The sequence below is a fragment of the Mytilus edulis genome, chromosome 1 (assembly GCF_963676685.1).
Source record: "Mytilus edulis chromosome 1, xbMytEdul2.2, whole genome shotgun sequence".
Lineage (NCBI taxonomy): Eukaryota > Metazoa > Mollusca > Bivalvia > Mytilida > Mytilidae > Mytilus > Mytilus edulis.
The window spans coordinates 51,211,378-51,229,167 of record NC_092344.1 but is presented as its reverse complement, the minus strand read 5'-3'; the positions used below and the strand labels follow the sequence as shown (position 1 = coordinate 51,229,167).

The window sequence follows — 17,790 nt, the reverse complement described above, 5'->3', positions numbered from 1 at the left end:
ACTTTTTCAGCTTCAGGACCACAGAATCTCTTATCATTATGGACAAACAGAATTGCTTCAATCCACTCAAAAAGACATGTGGAGTTTGCAGGACGGCTGGAAAGTAAAGATAATGTTGCTGAATTGTATCAACATATGAATGAAGATAAGGGGTAAGAAAATATTGATGTAAAGAGGAGGAACTTTTTTAATTCATGTGAAAATACCATTGGCATTGTAAAAAAAATATCTTTTGGTTGAATGCAATTTACAAGCAAAACAACACAAAACTTGCCAGGGGGCAATTATCTTGAATTGTTCAAAAAAAAAAAAGAATTAATACCAAAATTGCTCAGGAAGTAATTCAAACACAACATTGACAATTACCTCCCTTACACTGCTTTTAAATTATGTATAAAGAAATGTTGTATTGTTTTGAGGTGATTAGCTGTCAATTTATTTTAAGAAGAAGTTACTATTTTAAAAAAGCTGATGAGTTTTAAAATTTAAGCCATGCTTATTTATGTCACTTTCTATTTTGGAAATTTGACTTGAGATTATGACCATACCTTTAGGTAAAGATTTTTTTTGAAAAATGAGGGGAAAAGGGGGGGGGGTAAAAGAAATTGAGGGGTTGGGGTTGAGTCAGATTGAGAAGTAGTTTCACGTTAGCAATATTGATTTCAATTCAGTGTTATAGCTTGAATCTCGGGACAGAAAGGTACTAGTTGAATGAAAGGGCACTTTAAAGCACAATTGAGCAGATTTTGAGGGCACTGTTTCACATTGTTATTATATTAGATATTCATTAGAATATAACATTCAATGGTAATTCAAAAGATCGAAGTATAAACAAATTTCTTTAAAATGGAAAATAGACGGTGACACAGATAAATAGAAAAATCTTTCATTGCATTTGAGAAGGCAAAATTTTGTCATTTTGCATAAACCAATAATACATTCTTTTTAATTTGTGTTCATCAATTCATAAGCTCAGCTAGACAATCTCTATAAATCAGTCAGAAAGGCTGATGTCTAAGGACAACTCCTTACAGGCAATACTTCCCTAATGCTAAGTTGTACACAGCATAAAGGATTAACAAGACAAGATTTGAAAACTGCAAGATAGAGAGAAACTTAAAACATCCAAAATAATGAGCTGGACATGTTCTTATTATTTGTCACTGGACTCCTCAACATAGTTAATACCCATTGGTTTTTATGTTTTTTGGAAAAAAATATAGAGGATACCAATAGAGAGAAATTGTAAGCAACAGAATTGCTATTTCTTATACTGTACATATTATTTTACTGCTAACTATTATACAGACATATGAAATAAGTTTGTACATAATGATGATACAAGAAATATTAGAAATTGTAGTTCATTCTTATTTTGTATTTCAGAACCCCAATGGAAACAGGCACAGAAAATAAACAGCAAAACAGAATGTAGTATCAAAATACTTCCACACTGTTATATAACAAATCTGACAATCTTGTGACTATTAGTCATTTCAAAGGACAGAATACATTGAATCTGAAATGTGCAATGTGCAAATACACAAATAAATGTATATAGAATTCAGTTTTAATAGTTTTGAAACTAGACTAGAAACATTTTTATTAATACATGTAGAAAGAACTAACTGTTCCTTTTATTAGTTTGTCTCAATATTTACTTCCTTCACAAATATTATATAAATCGTCGAGATATTGCCAAGGTAGATTAAAGTGGTGTAAAAACACAAACAAACACACAAAATGATTTCTTGTGGATGCACAAATCATTAAAATAGAACTGTATTGAGAAGCAGGTCAACATCAAGATAAAATCAGCCTAGTTTGACATACATTTTTTAAAAATTCATCCTTACTTTGGTTGACGTTTACATTATTGTTATAAGTAAATCATAAGTTTCAGCATCTTAGTAGTTCCCTATTCACCTAGAGTAAAGGTTGTCTTGAATGTATTCCTTATCCTAGCAAGGTTAACTTTGAGTCTTTTGAATCGTTATTTTTTATTTCTCCACAAGCACTTTTCATTTAGGAGTTAGAGCATTTCTGGTTGACTGTAGTCATTGTTTTTTTAGGAGTTCTATACCCCCTTTGAATTTAGAATTTTGACCTTAATGTACTATTGCATCAGTTGTCTGTGCAACTCCTCTGAAACCACACAACAGAATTTTTATGAAACTTTGAAGAAAATGATATGTAGACGTGCATATCTACAGAAAGTTATAAATCAATATTTTTCTAGAAGTGATATAACTTTGAACTTACAATTTTGACCTTACAAGAGGGACGAAAGATACCAGAGGGACAGTCAAACTCATTAATTGAAAATAAACTAACAACGCCATGGCTAACAAGTGAAACTGCGAGCTACTGCTCACTGATGATACCCCCGCCGCAAGTGGATAATATTAATAGTGTAAAAATATGCAAGTGTTCGGTAAACAGGAAGTTGTCAAGTGATGAATCTGAAAACGCATCACACGGTATAGCTGACTTATATAAATCCTGAAACCAAATTTCAGAAATCCTTGTATTGTAGTTCCTGAGAAAAATGTGACGAAAATTTTTAACTTGGTTATGTGTAAAATCATACAAGTGTTCGGTAAACAGGAAGTAGTGGAGTGATGAATCTGAAAACGCATCACACGGTATAGCTGACTTATATAAATCCTGAAACCAAATTTCAGAAATCCTTGTATTGTAGTTCCTGAGAAAAATGTGACGAAAATTTTCAACTTGGCTATCATGTGTAAAATCATACAAGTGTTCGGTAAACAGGAAGTTGTCGAGTGATGAATCTGAAAACGCATCACACGGTATAGCTGACTTATATAAATCCTGAAACCAAATTTCAGAAATCCTTGTATTGTAGTTCCTGAGAAAAATGTGACGAAAATTTTCAACTTGGCTATCATGTGTAAAATCAGACAAGTGTTCGGTAAACAGGAAGTTGTCAAGTGATGAATCTGAAAACGCATCACACGGTATAGCTGACTTATATAAATCCTGAAACCAAATTTCAGAAATCCTTGTATTGTAGTTCCTGAGAAAAATGTGACGAAAATTTTCAACTTGGCTATCATGTGTAAAATCAGACAAGTGTTCGGTAAACAGGAAGTTGTCAAGTGATGAATCTGAAAACGCATCACACGGTATGGCTGACATATATAAATGTTGATACCAAATTACAGAAAGGGTGGATGTGTAGTTCCTGAGAAAAATGTGACGAAAGTTTCATGGGACGGACTGACTGACTGACGGACGGACTGACGGACGGACTGATGGACGGACGGACGGACTGACAGACAGAGGTAAAACAGTATACCCCCCCTTTTTTAAAGCGGGGGTATAAAAATGAAAAAGACAAACAGACAAACAATAGTACACATGACACAACATAGAAAACTAAATATAAGCAACACGAACCCCAGAATAATATACTACTGTGACAGTTTGTCAGCTCGAGACATAATAAGACTTTTGAAAGAGTTATAAGTCATTGAAATTAGGAATCTGGTGAAATTTTGTTTGCCCAGTGACAATGTGGGGACATCAGGTATTTAAGCGTGCTCACAAAGGCTCTTTCAGTTTTGTTGAGCCTGCAACTTTTATCACAGAAAGCTTGACATAGGGATAGTGATCCGGTGGCTGTGGCAGCGGTGTTAGCTAAATTCTTGAAAGCTTTATATTTTGGAAGACCTGGATTCTTCATACTTTGTATATAGATGCCTCATGTTACGAAGTTTCCGTCAGTCACATGTCCAATGTCCTTGACTTCATTTTTATGGTTCAGTGACTACTTTAATAGTTTTGGTATGTTTTTCTTAAACTACAAGCAATACCGGTAGGTCAACTATATTTGTTGTATGGGAGAATTAATAGCTGTACATGTCTGCCTGGCATGGTTCATCTGACATTGAACTCATTGTCATGGTTCATTGGTCAATTTTTAGTTTTCTTGTTTAATGTAAAGTTATTATGACAGTTGTAATAAAGCTTTATATTTAGGACTATCAGCATAATATCAATGATTAGTAAAGAAGGCGAGACATTCTAGCGTGTGCACTCTTGTTTTAATAAAAGAAGATTCATAAAATAAAACAACTGACCTTTCCAATTCATTTTATTTACATTATATAAATATATATACTTTTAAATATGTCAACAATAAAAACAAAAACAATATTTACATTACTAATAGATGGAAAAATTAATAAACATTTGTAAATTTGATTTTTCATCAGCATATCCACACATCACAATAAACATGATAAAAAAACTATCTTTACCAATGACAGCTTGACTTTTTTGTAGAGCTTGTCTATAAATCAGAAAGGATTATGCATGATTGAACATACATTCACACTGCCTCAGTTGTAGCATCAATTTGAAGATTTGACTTTCATATCACATATATTTATAAATGACAAAATTGTTACATACAAATTCATGATTAGACTAGGAGTAAACTGGATATATATAATTAATTTCAGAGAGATGATGTCGATAACATTAAATAAAACAAACTGCCCTACCCGGTAGTCATGGTTAAAACAAATATCATTTAACTAGTAAATCTGTGACATTTAAAACTGTCCAAATTTAAAAAATACTAGACAACTTGCTACAATTAACACAATTGTGAAATATAGAAGCAGACAAAATTAATGCATTTTTCATTAAAGGAGGAGTGAATTGTTATAAATGAAGAAACATCACATGTATAACAGTTAGCACTAATACTAAGGGTATATATGACCAATATTTCCTCCACTTGTGAAAGGATCCTGATTTACCCTTATATGTGTGTCGTTCATAAAAAATAAGGACAAAAAATGAATGCATAGAAAATGACATTTATCACAAACAATTAAAACCTTCAATCAATAACATGGACCTAACAACAGCAAACTTGACTTTGGATAAAAAAAATAGCTGCTCCAATTCTTTCTAAGAATATAATAATATGTTGGTTAAACATCAGAAACCTAACAACACAAACAAAATTAACAAATAAATCCATTCATTCCATAGAAACAACACAACCCTTTATCATTTCATACAAAAACTAGGGGAAAAAGAACACATCCATGCTGCTATTTTCTCAACACATATTTAGTAAAATTAACGGCTTTACAGATCAATGTATATTGTATACTTCTAAATGATGCTACCAGATATTAAATTTCATCTTCAAAATATCATTTTCCATCATATATATATAAAATCGTAACGGGAATAATAAAGTCTACAGTTAAAAGTATCTTTTTCATTGTTACTAGAATCTTATTCAATTTCTTATTGTAAGCTCTACATTTAGAGAGTATTCATTCACCAACATTCCTTTTAATTTTATTTCCAAGTTTACTACAATTACAGATATGTTGCATATGTAGAAATACGACTATAAATACATGTTATATCACAGGAAAACTTTTGTGTCCGATAAAAAATACTTCAATATCACAAACAGTAATGTATTGAGCAAAATGAATGGAATTATGATAATTGATAACGAAGGCGAAGGGGGCAAAGATATCTAGTTATGGGTTATGTACAATCTTGTCAAGGCTTTTGGTAACCTCAGTATTACTTATTTCAGACTCCTATTCTATGAAGCAAAACCGTCTGCCCAACTACTTTTTTGGGAATTTTTTATCAAACTTGCAGTCAATGTTTTTACGAGTCGCAAAAAAAATGATTTCCCGTCATTTGATTAGAAATAAAGATTAAAGCTTTTAATTGACAACTTTTTACTAATTAACACACTACATTAATACAGAAATCATTTAAGTGATCTGGTAAAAAAAGAATTTGTTAAAAAGTAAATTACAGTATCGTTTTATGTATTAATAAATGATTCTTTGAATGCCATTACCTAGAAAAAGATACATGATATAAAATAATGTCTGTGATGCTTTCATACAAAAAAAATCCTTTCAATTTTTTCAAATAAACAGCAGCAGTTAAAAAAGGAAGACATTCAAAAATCTTTCAAGTAATGTTTATTTATAATATAAATCAAATGCAAGTTCTTCACATGCGATAAAATGAGATGTCTGTGTGTAAGAACTCTTTATGTTTATGTGTTGAATTTCGTCATGCATTTTTATGCTTCATACTTAGTTTAGGACAGATAACGGTAAATTGAATCTTTGTTGTTGTGGAGATCTATTCATGTGATTAATAATGATTAACCCTTTACAGCACATTTTGCTATGATTTTTTTCTCTATTTTCAAAATTGTTTGTGTTTGAAAATAACATTTTATCAAAAAAGAGGTGAAAGATGTCAGTTGGACATTCAAACTCATAAGTCGATTTTAACTTTGTGAATCCTACAATATTCCTGAAGTTACCTTTATCATTAATGTTCAAACTCAAAAATTTTAAAGCCATGGTTGTAAAGATACATAGAAACATAAGGAGCTTTATAACCTAAAGGGACCTAAATATTGAATAAAAGGTTAAATTTACATGAAGGTGTCTGAGAAAAGATCTAATTTTGAGAAATTGATGATATTTTTCCACTAGCAGGTAGTGAAAATCATGAAAGTAAATCAACCATGAATATTAGTTGCTTTACAGTAATGAATTCTCCTTATTAGACAAAACAATCACTGTATCATTCGTCGCTAACACTGAAGAGGTCATAATCCAGTGTCTTCAACTTTTTGTGCATTTTTATGAGATTGTTCCTCTGTTTCCATCTTTGTTACTTCTTTGTCTTCATTTTCTTTTTCCACTGTAACTTGTAAACTTTCAAAATTTACTCTCTCACTTATTTCATACTACAATAAAATTTCAATTGATGTATTTTAAATAAATATTTGCTTATAAGGTATTCACTTAATAAGGTGTTTGAGAAATAAAGAACTTTTAATCTTAATCAAAATGGTAGTGTACAATGCTTTGTCTAAAATATCTGAAACTTTTTAAAATCAAAAACTGTTCAATGTCAATTTGCCTTTCCCTAATATCACATTAATTCTTTATAAAAAAAATTGCAACCAGATACCTATTACACATGTGTGTGGTACACATGTCTATGATAATAGTTATCAAAGGTACAAGGATTATAATTTAGTACGCCAGACGCGCATTTCGTCTACATAAAGACTCATCAGTGACGCTCAAACCAAATATTTATAAAGCCAAACAAGAACAAAGTAGAAGAGCATTGAGGATCCAAAATTCCAAAAAGTTGTGCCAAATATGGCTAAGGTAGTCTATGCCTGGGATAAGAAATTCCTTAGTTTTTCAAAAAGTTCAAAGTTTTGTATACAGGAAATTTATAAAAATGACCACATTATTAATATTCGTGTCAACACCGAAGTGTTGACTACTGGGCTGGTGATACCCTTGGTAGTACTCCTCTCTCGATTTAGCTCTATATGTTAATGAAGTTCCACTTACATGTTTGTTAAAGGCAGCCATTTTAAATTCTTGCCAACTGTCATCACAGCCTCTCATCTTCCGACTGTTAATGTAAGATAAGAGAATACATGATAATTTCATAATATTAATAAATCATTAGGTGAATAGAATTTTGAAAAGTTTTTGATCAGCTCTAATATTTAACTATAAAATACATCCACAGACAGGTCATAAAATATATCAAAATCATGAATATTTACTCAAATTGAAAAAAACATTTTCAACTACTTTGACTTAAAAAAAAATCCCTTAAAATAGACAACTTTCGAGTTCTATGCATTTCTGACTTTGGTTTTAGTGAACATCACTTCCGTTCCCATTTTGAGTGAGTGGTTGGAAAACTATGGTGTTATATTGCATGATTTATTCGGCAAATTAAATTCTCATATTTGACAATCAGCACTGCTGTCATTAGGGAATTGAGATTAAGTACCTACCGAACCAACATTATTTCTATTTTATCCTGCACAATGACGATCAGTAAGACACTTGATGAACGTTAATAGTGCAGGGATACAGGTGATCCCCTCTATCTGGTAAATGTTGTCATAAAGGCGCACATAATTGACGAGTTGAAGGATTAACTCAAAAGGGGTCTATTTGCACTGTTGTAGCAGTCAGGGAGATATCATTTCATCGAAAAATCTTATTTGATTATATCAACAGCATGACTTAATTGTCCTAAAGTTGATTAGTTTAAAGTTCAAGATATCCTTTTTGATATTTAACAATTTCCTAGGCCTTTCTGGGAATTTATTCAACACCCATGAATTAGTCATTTAAAATAAATATTGGTTCCCTAAAACTGAAAATCCAAACATGTAAAATCGCTCATTTGTTCAAAACAGCAAAATTATAATATAAGAAATAAAAAGTTCCCTCTTTTATACATTACCCAATTATGCAAATTTGCAATAACCTGTTGATAATTAGCTTCACTTATTACAGTAGTCAGTTATTACAGTAGTCAGTTATTACAATAGTCAGTTATTACAGTAGTCAGTTATTACAGTAGTCACTCATTACAGTAGTCAGTTATTACAATAGTCAGTTATTACAGTAGTCACTTTAATTACAGTAGTCACTTATTACAGTAGTCACTTATTACAGTAGTCAGTTATTACAGTAGTCAGTTATTACAGTAGTCAGTTAAAATAAATATTAGTTCCCTATAAATGTAAATCAAATCATAAAAATCCCATATTTGTTCAAACAACAAAATTCTAATACATGTATACAAAATAAATATTTCCCTCAATTATACATTACCCTACTTTTGAAATTTTCTCAATATTTTTTCTGATAATTAGTGTGATTTATTAGTGAGTAAAAATAAATATTGGTTCCCAATAACTGAAAATTAAAACATGAAAATCACCCATTTGGCTATACATTTACCAACCAAAATTCTTATAACAGAAATAATTTTTTTCCCTCATTTATACATTACCTACTTATGAGATTTTCTCAATAACTTGTTGATAAACAGTTTAACTAATATATATGTGTACATATATATTATCATCTTTGGGTGTCTCATTTTCAACATCTATGATTGGAAGAATATAAGCCAGTTAAAAAAAAATCAAAAATATTTTTAAATTCTAATGCTAAACTTTGTTTCTAATCTTTCCAAAAATATGTAGAAGTTAAATCACATGATATTAAACTTAAATTTCAAATGTTAAAACAAGCAATTTAAAAAGTGATTGCTGCACAATTTATCACATTATTCAAAGATATAGACATAATGAATGATTCTTACAGCTTGATTAGCTAAGCCTTCGTCTGTACTGGACCCATCAGTGGCAATAGGACTTATTTCTGATTCATTCTTAGAGGGACCACCATCCTCAGATGTTTCTGTCTTTGGTTCATCCTTTTAATATAGAATTCATATTTGTTAAAATTAGGGTTTAAAGCATGATGTTATAAGATTTTACTACAAGACAATGATCATGTGTAAATGCAAGAAATGTCACATTTGAAATAGGTCGGTTGATTGCTGTTGTTGAATAACTGTTTATTGTTTCTTAACCCCTCTGGAAAATACAGAATTCTTAGTCTTTTTTCAATAAAGGGTAGTAAATAATAGGCATAACAAAAATATAATCTAACCTTTTTCTGTGCTTGAAAAGTATGTAATACTGCATCATGTATGGTAGGGAATAACTTTTCTCTGTCTAGCATATCAAAGAAACCTGTCTTCTCAAACATTTCTCTAACCCCAGCTGTAATATAAACATTCAATTGTTGTATATCTCTGTAAAACATTTTTTTTTAACTCAGGCTGGTTTAAATCACACAACCTCTTTTAAAAAGGTGATTTCATTCTTTGGACATTTGAAATGGTGATTTGAGAACTTTTCAACCATTACATGGAATAGAACTATTTACTTTTGTTTTGTTTTAAATTAATCACTAAATCTATGAAAATCCACTGCTTCAGATTCTACATGAATATTGAGAAATTACTCATTTGTACAGCAGAATGAAAACATTGCTGCTCAAGTGGCTGAATATTAATTGTAGGATATTGTTAACCAATAATGACCTTTTTTGTTGTATACTCTTGACAATATTACATAGAGAATTAATCTGATTCTGAAATGGCATATGAGCACCCTTTGCAATTAAGCACTGTGGGTTTCGGTAAATACTAATTGTAGGTCTTCAATGATAAAAAAGAAATGTAGGAGAAGAAAGTTAAAATATAACTCACCTTTACAGAAGGCTAAGTAAATATCTATCTCTACATCTCTGTATTCTTTGATTACCTATATAAAATAAATACAAATTAGAATAAATAATTCATACAAATATAGAAACAGCTATCGCTCTAGGCAACATTTTACACTATAGTTAAATTGAATAATTCTTGAAGCAAGTTTTAATGTATCTTTTCATTTTTAATTTGTAAATAGTTGGTTTTCTATGTTTTAGCTTTATCAAATAAAATCTTTTTTTCTATGACTCCAATGTAAAATGTTCATAGATTCTCTCAGTCATTATTTATACCTTATGTGCATATTCTTTCAACAACTGAGAAGCCCAAAGTCAATATTAATGACTGTGGCTTAAATATTTTTTTCATTTCTTATACTTACATTAGTTAAAGCTTTAACCCCCATGGAATCAATAAAACTCCAAGTGGAACAGTCCAGTATAACAATATCATATGGAATTGCAGGAATATTAACTGTGACTTCAGGTAAATCAATTGGTGCTAACTCCATACTACCACCATCCATGTTTGAAGATGAATTCTAAAAAAAAAGATAAAAATATAAAAAGTGAAGTTTAATTCTGTCCGTATTTTGCACTATTTTATATTAATGAGATTAATATTTGATTAAAATTTAGTGACTAAACAAATGCATCCTAAATGAGAATAAATAAAGAGAACTAACACATGGGTCATTTTCTTTATAAGCAATTTGATTGGATTTTGATTGGATTAGGACACTAACATATATCTTTGACGTCGCCGCGATGTAGCCTTTTTGTGCTAATGCGCGTAAAGCAAACAACAATCAATCAATATATCTTTGACATATAGTTGCTAAGATGATAATCTAATACCAAACTGATCCAAAATCATTTTTGAGTGAAAATGAAGGCCTAAGTGACCCATGATCACTTTTGATATTATGTGAAATATGTACATTGATATACATGTTTTGTAATATAATTTATCTATGAATTTAGTCCAATATTTTGGACATCTTTTTTATATATATCTATAAAAACAAAACAAAACCAGTCATCATTTGGAGAACATTCCTGTTCATTATTAAAGACCATGAGTAGTAGGCTGTAAGATGTTTTTTCTATGTTCTGTCATTGGGTTGCTGTCTCAATGACATTTACACACTGTTTTTTTTTACCCATATAAATGTCATCTTGTACTTACCCTAATATTATATTCTACTTCTTGCTGCTCTCTCTGTTTGTATGCTCTCATTTTAGCTTTAGATATCTCCGTCTTTAAATGTCGAGGATTTATTGTACATTTATATAGTGTATTACGAAAATGTTCTACACTAACAAAAAATATAGCATTTTCAAAACGGAAAATTTTTAATCTTGGAAACTCTTGAGCCTACAAATAAAAAACTTGTTATAAGACACTGAAAATTCATGTATACACATGAATGGTTCAAAAATGTAAGCTTTGTTTTTTGAATAACAATATTAAATTTAAAATGCATGCTTTAATTGTAGATTTTAAAAATCATTTATTTTGCATAGGTTTAAAACGTGCATTGTTTTTTTTAATATGTCTTTTGATTGAGTTAAGCATTTCAATTTATATAGTGTGTCTTCCTATGTTTTGATGTTACACTATTATTTCGGGTAAGGGTGAAGGTTGATACCTATCTAAATGTTTAAAACCACTGCATTTGTTTGCACCTGAAGGCCATATTTTGACCTATAATGGTTTACCTTTACAAATTGTGACTTGGGTGGATTGCTGTCTCATTGGCACTTAAACCACATCTTCTTATATCAATTTGAAGAATTAAATAAAAAAATGTCAAAAGATAAGTAAATATAAATTTTGAAAAGGTTATGAGCAGTTTTTAATGAAGTTTAATGCAGACAAAACTTCAAACATGAAATATAGCCTGTGTGAAATTAAATATTTTGATAATACCAAGTATGATATGACTTCAGTAGTTAACACCTATGGCCATCTGCTGTTATGATTTTTCGTTGTGCTGTAGCATTTTTATGCTGATGTGAGATTAAGCAATCAATAATCAATCAATCTGTAATAACTGAATGTGCAAGATGGAATTTTTCTTCCATGTTAACGTGGTACCTAACACAACAGGGAGATAACTCTGTAAAGTCATCTAAACGTTTTAATTACGTTGTGTTGTAAAAGGAATATTAAGCTTCTCAATGATCAAAATTGGGGGTTGTCAAACTGCTATATAACCAGTGTAATTTTTCTGACAAAACGGTTGGTTCAAAATTTTTGAAATTTTTATATTTTTGTTAAAGGGTCAAAGTAAATACTTTGTCAAATTTTTATCAAAATTAAACGAGCCAAATTAATTTTAGTGAAAGTGTTAGGTACCACCTTAAACCTGTAATAAATAATTTGAATGCTTAAAAAATCTGCTCAGAAGCAAAAAAAATAACATAAATTTTAATTCTCATCTGCTACTTACTTCTTTATAAACTTTAACATCTCTATAAATATCTGTGTTTGGAATTTGACCTAATACACAAGCATATGGTCTGTAAATGAAAGACATAAAATTAATAGATATGAAAATCTGTCATGTCAATGCTCAATTAATCTTATAACTTCTTATTACAAGAATTTTAGTATTAAAATCATTCCCTATTCCATAATAATTTATAAGCCAAGATTTTTAGATATATACAGTTATCCTTCTTTTCATATTCTCAAATCACCCCAAATAGAAAACATCATATTATTAAAAGATCATCTTCCATTGAAACATGAAAGTTGACATGATTTATCTCTCTTTTCCCATGAAATCTTTCAGTGGAGTAAATTACACTTGGTAGACGAAGTGAATGAACTAGGATTACCGGTATCAAAATATGTATTCAAACAAAGAAAAACATTGATAGATTTTTAATACATGTATATACTATTAATGTTTATAGTTTGTATACAAATACACTTATACATTAACAGTTTTGTGTTTTCTCAATACTATTGAATAAAATTAACATTACCAATTACCTTGCACAAGATGCACATTTCTACAATACATGTCTCTTCAGTGATGCTCGTGGCCAAAATATTTTAAATCCAAAGCTTATATTCCTTAATTTATAATAATTTCTATCATTTTGTAACAGCAAATTTTAATAACACAAAAAATCTGTACTTTCATGCCAGTACCGAAGTACTGGCTCCTGGGTTGGTGATACCCTCTGGGACTCATAGTCCATCAGCAGAGGCATCAACCCAGTGGTAGTAATACAATTAACGGTACCAATTTTCTTGCACCAGATGCGCATTTCGCAATACATGTCTCTTCAGTGATGCATTTGGCCAAAATATTTGAAATCCAAAGCTTATTTTGAACTTGCATATATTGACCAATTTAATCAATTATACTATTATTCTACAACCAGGTAAAACTCAATATGACTTAATGTAGAAATCCATACATATATCTCACCTCTGAACTCTATATACTATAGTTAATAACCCTATAACAACTCCTACAAGGAGACCAAGATCTACATCTAACAGCACAGTGGCTAAAAATGTGGATAACCAAATAAACTACAATATAAAAAGTAATTAAAAATATTTTTGAGTTTATGTTGTTTAGATTTGCTGAAAAATTTACCTATTTACAAAGATTTTTTCCAATTATCTTCCTATACCATAATGCTAATGATAGATAAAATTGAGAATGGAAATGGGGAATGTGCCAAAGAGACAACAACCCGACCATAGAGCAGACAACAGCAGAAGGTCACCAACAGGTCTTCAATGCAACGAGAAATTCTCGTACCCGGAGGCGTCCTTCAGCTGGCCCCTAAACAAATATATACTGGTTCAGTGATAATGAACACCATACTAAACTCCAAATTGTACACAAGAAACTAAAAGTTAAAATGATACAAGACTAACAAAGGCCAGAGGCTCCTGACTTGGGATAGACCTTAGTATTGTAGCTATTTTGTGCCTTTTATGCCTTGCTGTGTGGTATTTGTTTTGTTATTTGTTGAAGGCAGCACAAGGAGCTAAGGTTTTTTCTTCTATGTCAACTGGTATCTGATGGGTGGTGTCTCGTTAGCAATCATACCATATCTTGTCAATTTAAAAGTCTGCATCAATGTAACATTTGTTGTCCATGCAAATATAAAGTCAAATAAATCAGATTCATAATTCTGTCATGTATATTAGCCTCACTTTGATAATTAAACTGTTGTGTGAAAATTGTAATTTGGGGTCTAAACTTGTAGATCATGCTCACTGATGAGTGATGTGGATCTTTTGGGTATCTGTCAAAGTGAGATATGGTGTGATGAGGTGTAAACACATGGAAAACAGTAATTTATCACAATTCATTCAGAAATGGATATCAAGTGAATTGTGTAAGCTAAGTGAAACACATATCTTCATGATAAGTTGAGAAGGTAGTAACTTGTGCAAAAATTTGTTCTTTTTGTAAATGACTATAATTCTCCATGACACAAACTGAAGTTAAATTTAATACAAAAGACTTGCTAATGTGTTTTCCTACATTTGACACTTTCAATGGAAGACATAAAGTTCAAATGTAATAAGTATTTTATTGAACTATTCTTATTTTTTTTGAAAACTTGACATTTAGTATACTTGTCCTATTAATGATTTTATAACTGATACTGGTGTTCAAGTTGACAAACAACAAAAAATAAAGTTATCATGTAACACCCTACATGTTTTTGTAGGGTTTAGATCTTACCGCAAGATTATTTAAACTTCTGCCAATACTTACAAAATCTATTTTTGACAGCTTCCATAATCTTTGAAGCTCAAAAAACTGTCTAAACATTCCTTGTAAGGCTACAATAATTATAGATGCTAAGATACACTGAAAAATACAAAATACGAAATGCTTTTATGCGAAAATACTACTTAATGCTTTATTTCCTCTGAAATTTACAAATCTTTAAAAAAATATTATCTCCCCTTTTTTCATACTATTATCCAAACTTTTGTAACTTTTTTTGCCAGAACTCTTTGGCAATCATATATTATCTAAATTTGCTGTTTAATTCGCCATATTTAATGTTCATTTTACCTCCTATCATATATAAACAATGTTTTCAAAATAAATACAATATGATCACAACGACCATTAAATTTTCATTAACAGTATCATTCATTCAAATATTAACATTTGACCATGCTGAAATCCTTTGACATTGGTATCATATTGTATAGAAATGTGAAAAAAGCACCTGATCAGTGGCATTAAAGTAGATTCAATCACTCCAATAACTAAAACTTTATACATTGTTACTACAATGTATTTGAATCTTTAATATCAGACATAAATACACACATTTATAAATACAGGGAATTAATCTATTGTCGTGGATTCCATTTTTAGTGGAATGAGGAATAATTTTATTTTGTGTAGAGTTGATTTCAAGGTTTTAAGACATTCTACAGTCAAACATGTAGGGAATTGTCCATTGTTTATTATCTCAATTTGTGATATACAATAACCTACAAATCCACAAATATTGGTACCCTATGAAAAAAATTGAACACACAACAAAATATCATCATCTGTTTGTAGTAAAAAAAAAAAATCACTGATAGTCCTCTAAATTTATACTTACCTTGGGTAATGTTTTGAAGTAAGGTCCTAACAGCAACAAGACCAATAAAAGTAAAGCACTAGACACTAACCCTACTACCTGAAAAGAAAAATGACAATGTTATGAAATGCACCTGTAAATAGCATAACCTGTGTAAGTTGTTAATTTCCCCTTTTTTCAATTTTACAGAGCATATTGCAGAATCATATATAAGGCATATCATTTTTCACTTTTTTCTTTTTTTCACAGAATGGTAATTTGTTTTCTCTATTTCAATCAACTAATACATAAGAAAATGATGTTATTCAGAGGTTGCTTGGTTGGAACCCGCTTGGTTGATGTCAGTTTTTTTTCATTTTTTTTTTATTTTTTTTTTCTTAATTCAGGACATTGGTTTTACTTGTCATATGACATATCTTTAAGTGCAGCCTTCTTTAAAAATCTAGTTTAAATCCTTTGTAACAGAAGTTATTATTATTACCTGTGTTTTACCACCAACATTTTCTTGAACAAGACTTCTGGATAATGATGCTGATGAGACAAAGGCTGAGAAGAATGAACTGACTATATTACAAGCTGCATATGCTATTAACTCCTGAAACAAACAGAAAATACAATTTTAACAACACTGAAAATTAAACAATCCATTTCAAATTTTTGTCAAAAAAAGTTCATAAATGTTGACTATTGTTCCAGGGTCATTTGTTTGGAGATATGTATGTACATTAAATGATTTGACCATTGCATATTAAAAAATTCAAGCTTACAGTCTACAAGAAAACACATCATATTATTCAAAGCTAATCAAGCTTTGTTTTAACTCATAAACTTTTATTTCAAATTTTTGTTGTTAATCAGTCACAAATGGAACCCATCACCTAATTTATGATAGCATGCTACATGTTTTATTAACCTTATGTTGTGATTTGTGTCATGAATTAATACACCATATACTTTCTTTTCAGATACAAGGTCACCAAAGATCAAATGAAAACATTATCATTCTACGACCTAGAAAGTCAACCTTCCAGTATGTATAAATGTGTCTTTCATATTACATCAACATGTTCTTGTCCTAAATATATGTATATATCTCCTCATATTAAGTTTCTATTTTTCTATACTTTCTCTATTAATTGTGCTTAAAATAAACAAGAATGTGTCCCCAGTACACATATGCCCCACTCGCAATATCATTTCTTTTGTTCAGTGGACCGTGAAATTGGGGTCAAAACTCTTATTAAAATTAGAAAGATCATATCATAAGGAACATGTGTATTAAGTTTCAAATTGATTGGACTTCAACTTCATCAAAAACTACCTTGACCAAATACTTTAAGCTGAAGAGAGATGCACGGACAGACGGACGAACGGACGTACAGACCAGAAAACATAATGCCCCTTTACTATCATAAGTGGGGCATAATAAAATGCCCCTCTACTATCGTAGGTGGGGCATAATAAGTCAAAATTCTCAATCCTAAAACGTTTATAGGGCCTAAAATAAAATATTGTTTGTTTCCCCAATCCCGACCGACCGAGAAAAATCGCCGCGACCGGAATAATTTTATTGCCGATTTTGTGTAGAATTTTTTTTTTATCGAAATTCATGTGGTGCGGTGCTCCTATGAAATGGACAAGTCAAATACATAAGACATAAGGAGACGCTGTTCTTCAAAGCGCCTTTGAAATCGGCATTGTTGAAAACGCCTTGATGACGCGACTTGGCTTCTTATTCCACGTGGTCTCGGGTCTTTACGATATTCAGAACAATATTCTCTAGATTGTTCATACATTTACATGGACGCCGTTCTGTCAGTTTTTGTTGCCGTTTATTCGGCTGGAAACTTTTTGGAAAGATTTTCGAAGAAGGAAATATTTGAAGACATATGTGAGGACGTTATAGCCGATTTAAAATTGACTGAAGAGGAGGAGGATGCTCTTGACAAAAAACACATCGGTGTATCAAAACATAGTGTTTCTACTGAAATATTTAGTCCACACTACGATGATGACATGAAACTTGCACTAGATTTTA

At 30.6% G+C, this 17,790-nt stretch overlaps 2 protein-coding genes across 8 annotated transcripts in view; one reads left to right on the top strand and one right to left on the bottom strand.

Annotated features, from left to right (window-relative positions):
* LOC139513630 (integrator complex subunit 13-like) overlaps window positions 1–1,626 on the top strand; it is a 72,102-nt gene extending 70,476 nt beyond the window's left edge. Inside the window, exons 16-17 of the mRNA XM_071302300.1 lie at window positions 11–152; window positions 1,387–1,626. Coding sequence (XP_071158401.1) covers window positions 11–152; window positions 1,387–1,435 — 191 coding nt within the window. The 3' untranslated portion in view covers window positions 1,436–1,626. The remainder of the gene's footprint in view (window positions 1–10; window positions 153–1,386) is intronic.
* Window positions 1,627–4,102: 2,476 nt separating this feature from the next.
* Window positions 4,103–17,790, bottom strand: part of LOC139513583 (prestin-like) — a 52,805-nt gene continuing 39,117 nt past the window's right edge. For all 7 annotated transcript variants that reach the window (XM_071302218.1, XM_071302253.1, XM_071302226.1 and 4 more), the window contains exons 9-20: window positions 16,234–16,347; window positions 15,774–15,851; window positions 14,921–15,016; window positions 13,607–13,713; window positions 12,614–12,683; window positions 11,347–11,535; window positions 10,541–10,699; window positions 10,156–10,210; window positions 9,552–9,664; window positions 9,199–9,312; window positions 7,413–7,476; window positions 4,103–6,787 (exon numbers count right to left, since the gene is read on the bottom strand). In XM_071302218.1, coding sequence (XP_071158319.1) covers window positions 7,456–7,476; window positions 9,199–9,312; window positions 9,552–9,664; window positions 10,156–10,210; window positions 10,541–10,699; window positions 11,347–11,535; window positions 12,614–12,683; window positions 13,607–13,713; window positions 14,921–15,016; window positions 15,774–15,851; window positions 16,234–16,347 — 1,116 coding nt within the window. In that variant the 3' untranslated portion in view covers window positions 4,103–6,787; window positions 7,413–7,455. The remainder of the gene's footprint in view (window positions 6,788–7,412; window positions 7,477–9,198; window positions 9,313–9,551; window positions 9,665–10,155; window positions 10,211–10,540; window positions 10,700–11,346; window positions 11,536–12,613; window positions 12,684–13,606; window positions 13,714–14,920; window positions 15,017–15,773; window positions 15,852–16,233; window positions 16,348–17,790) is intronic.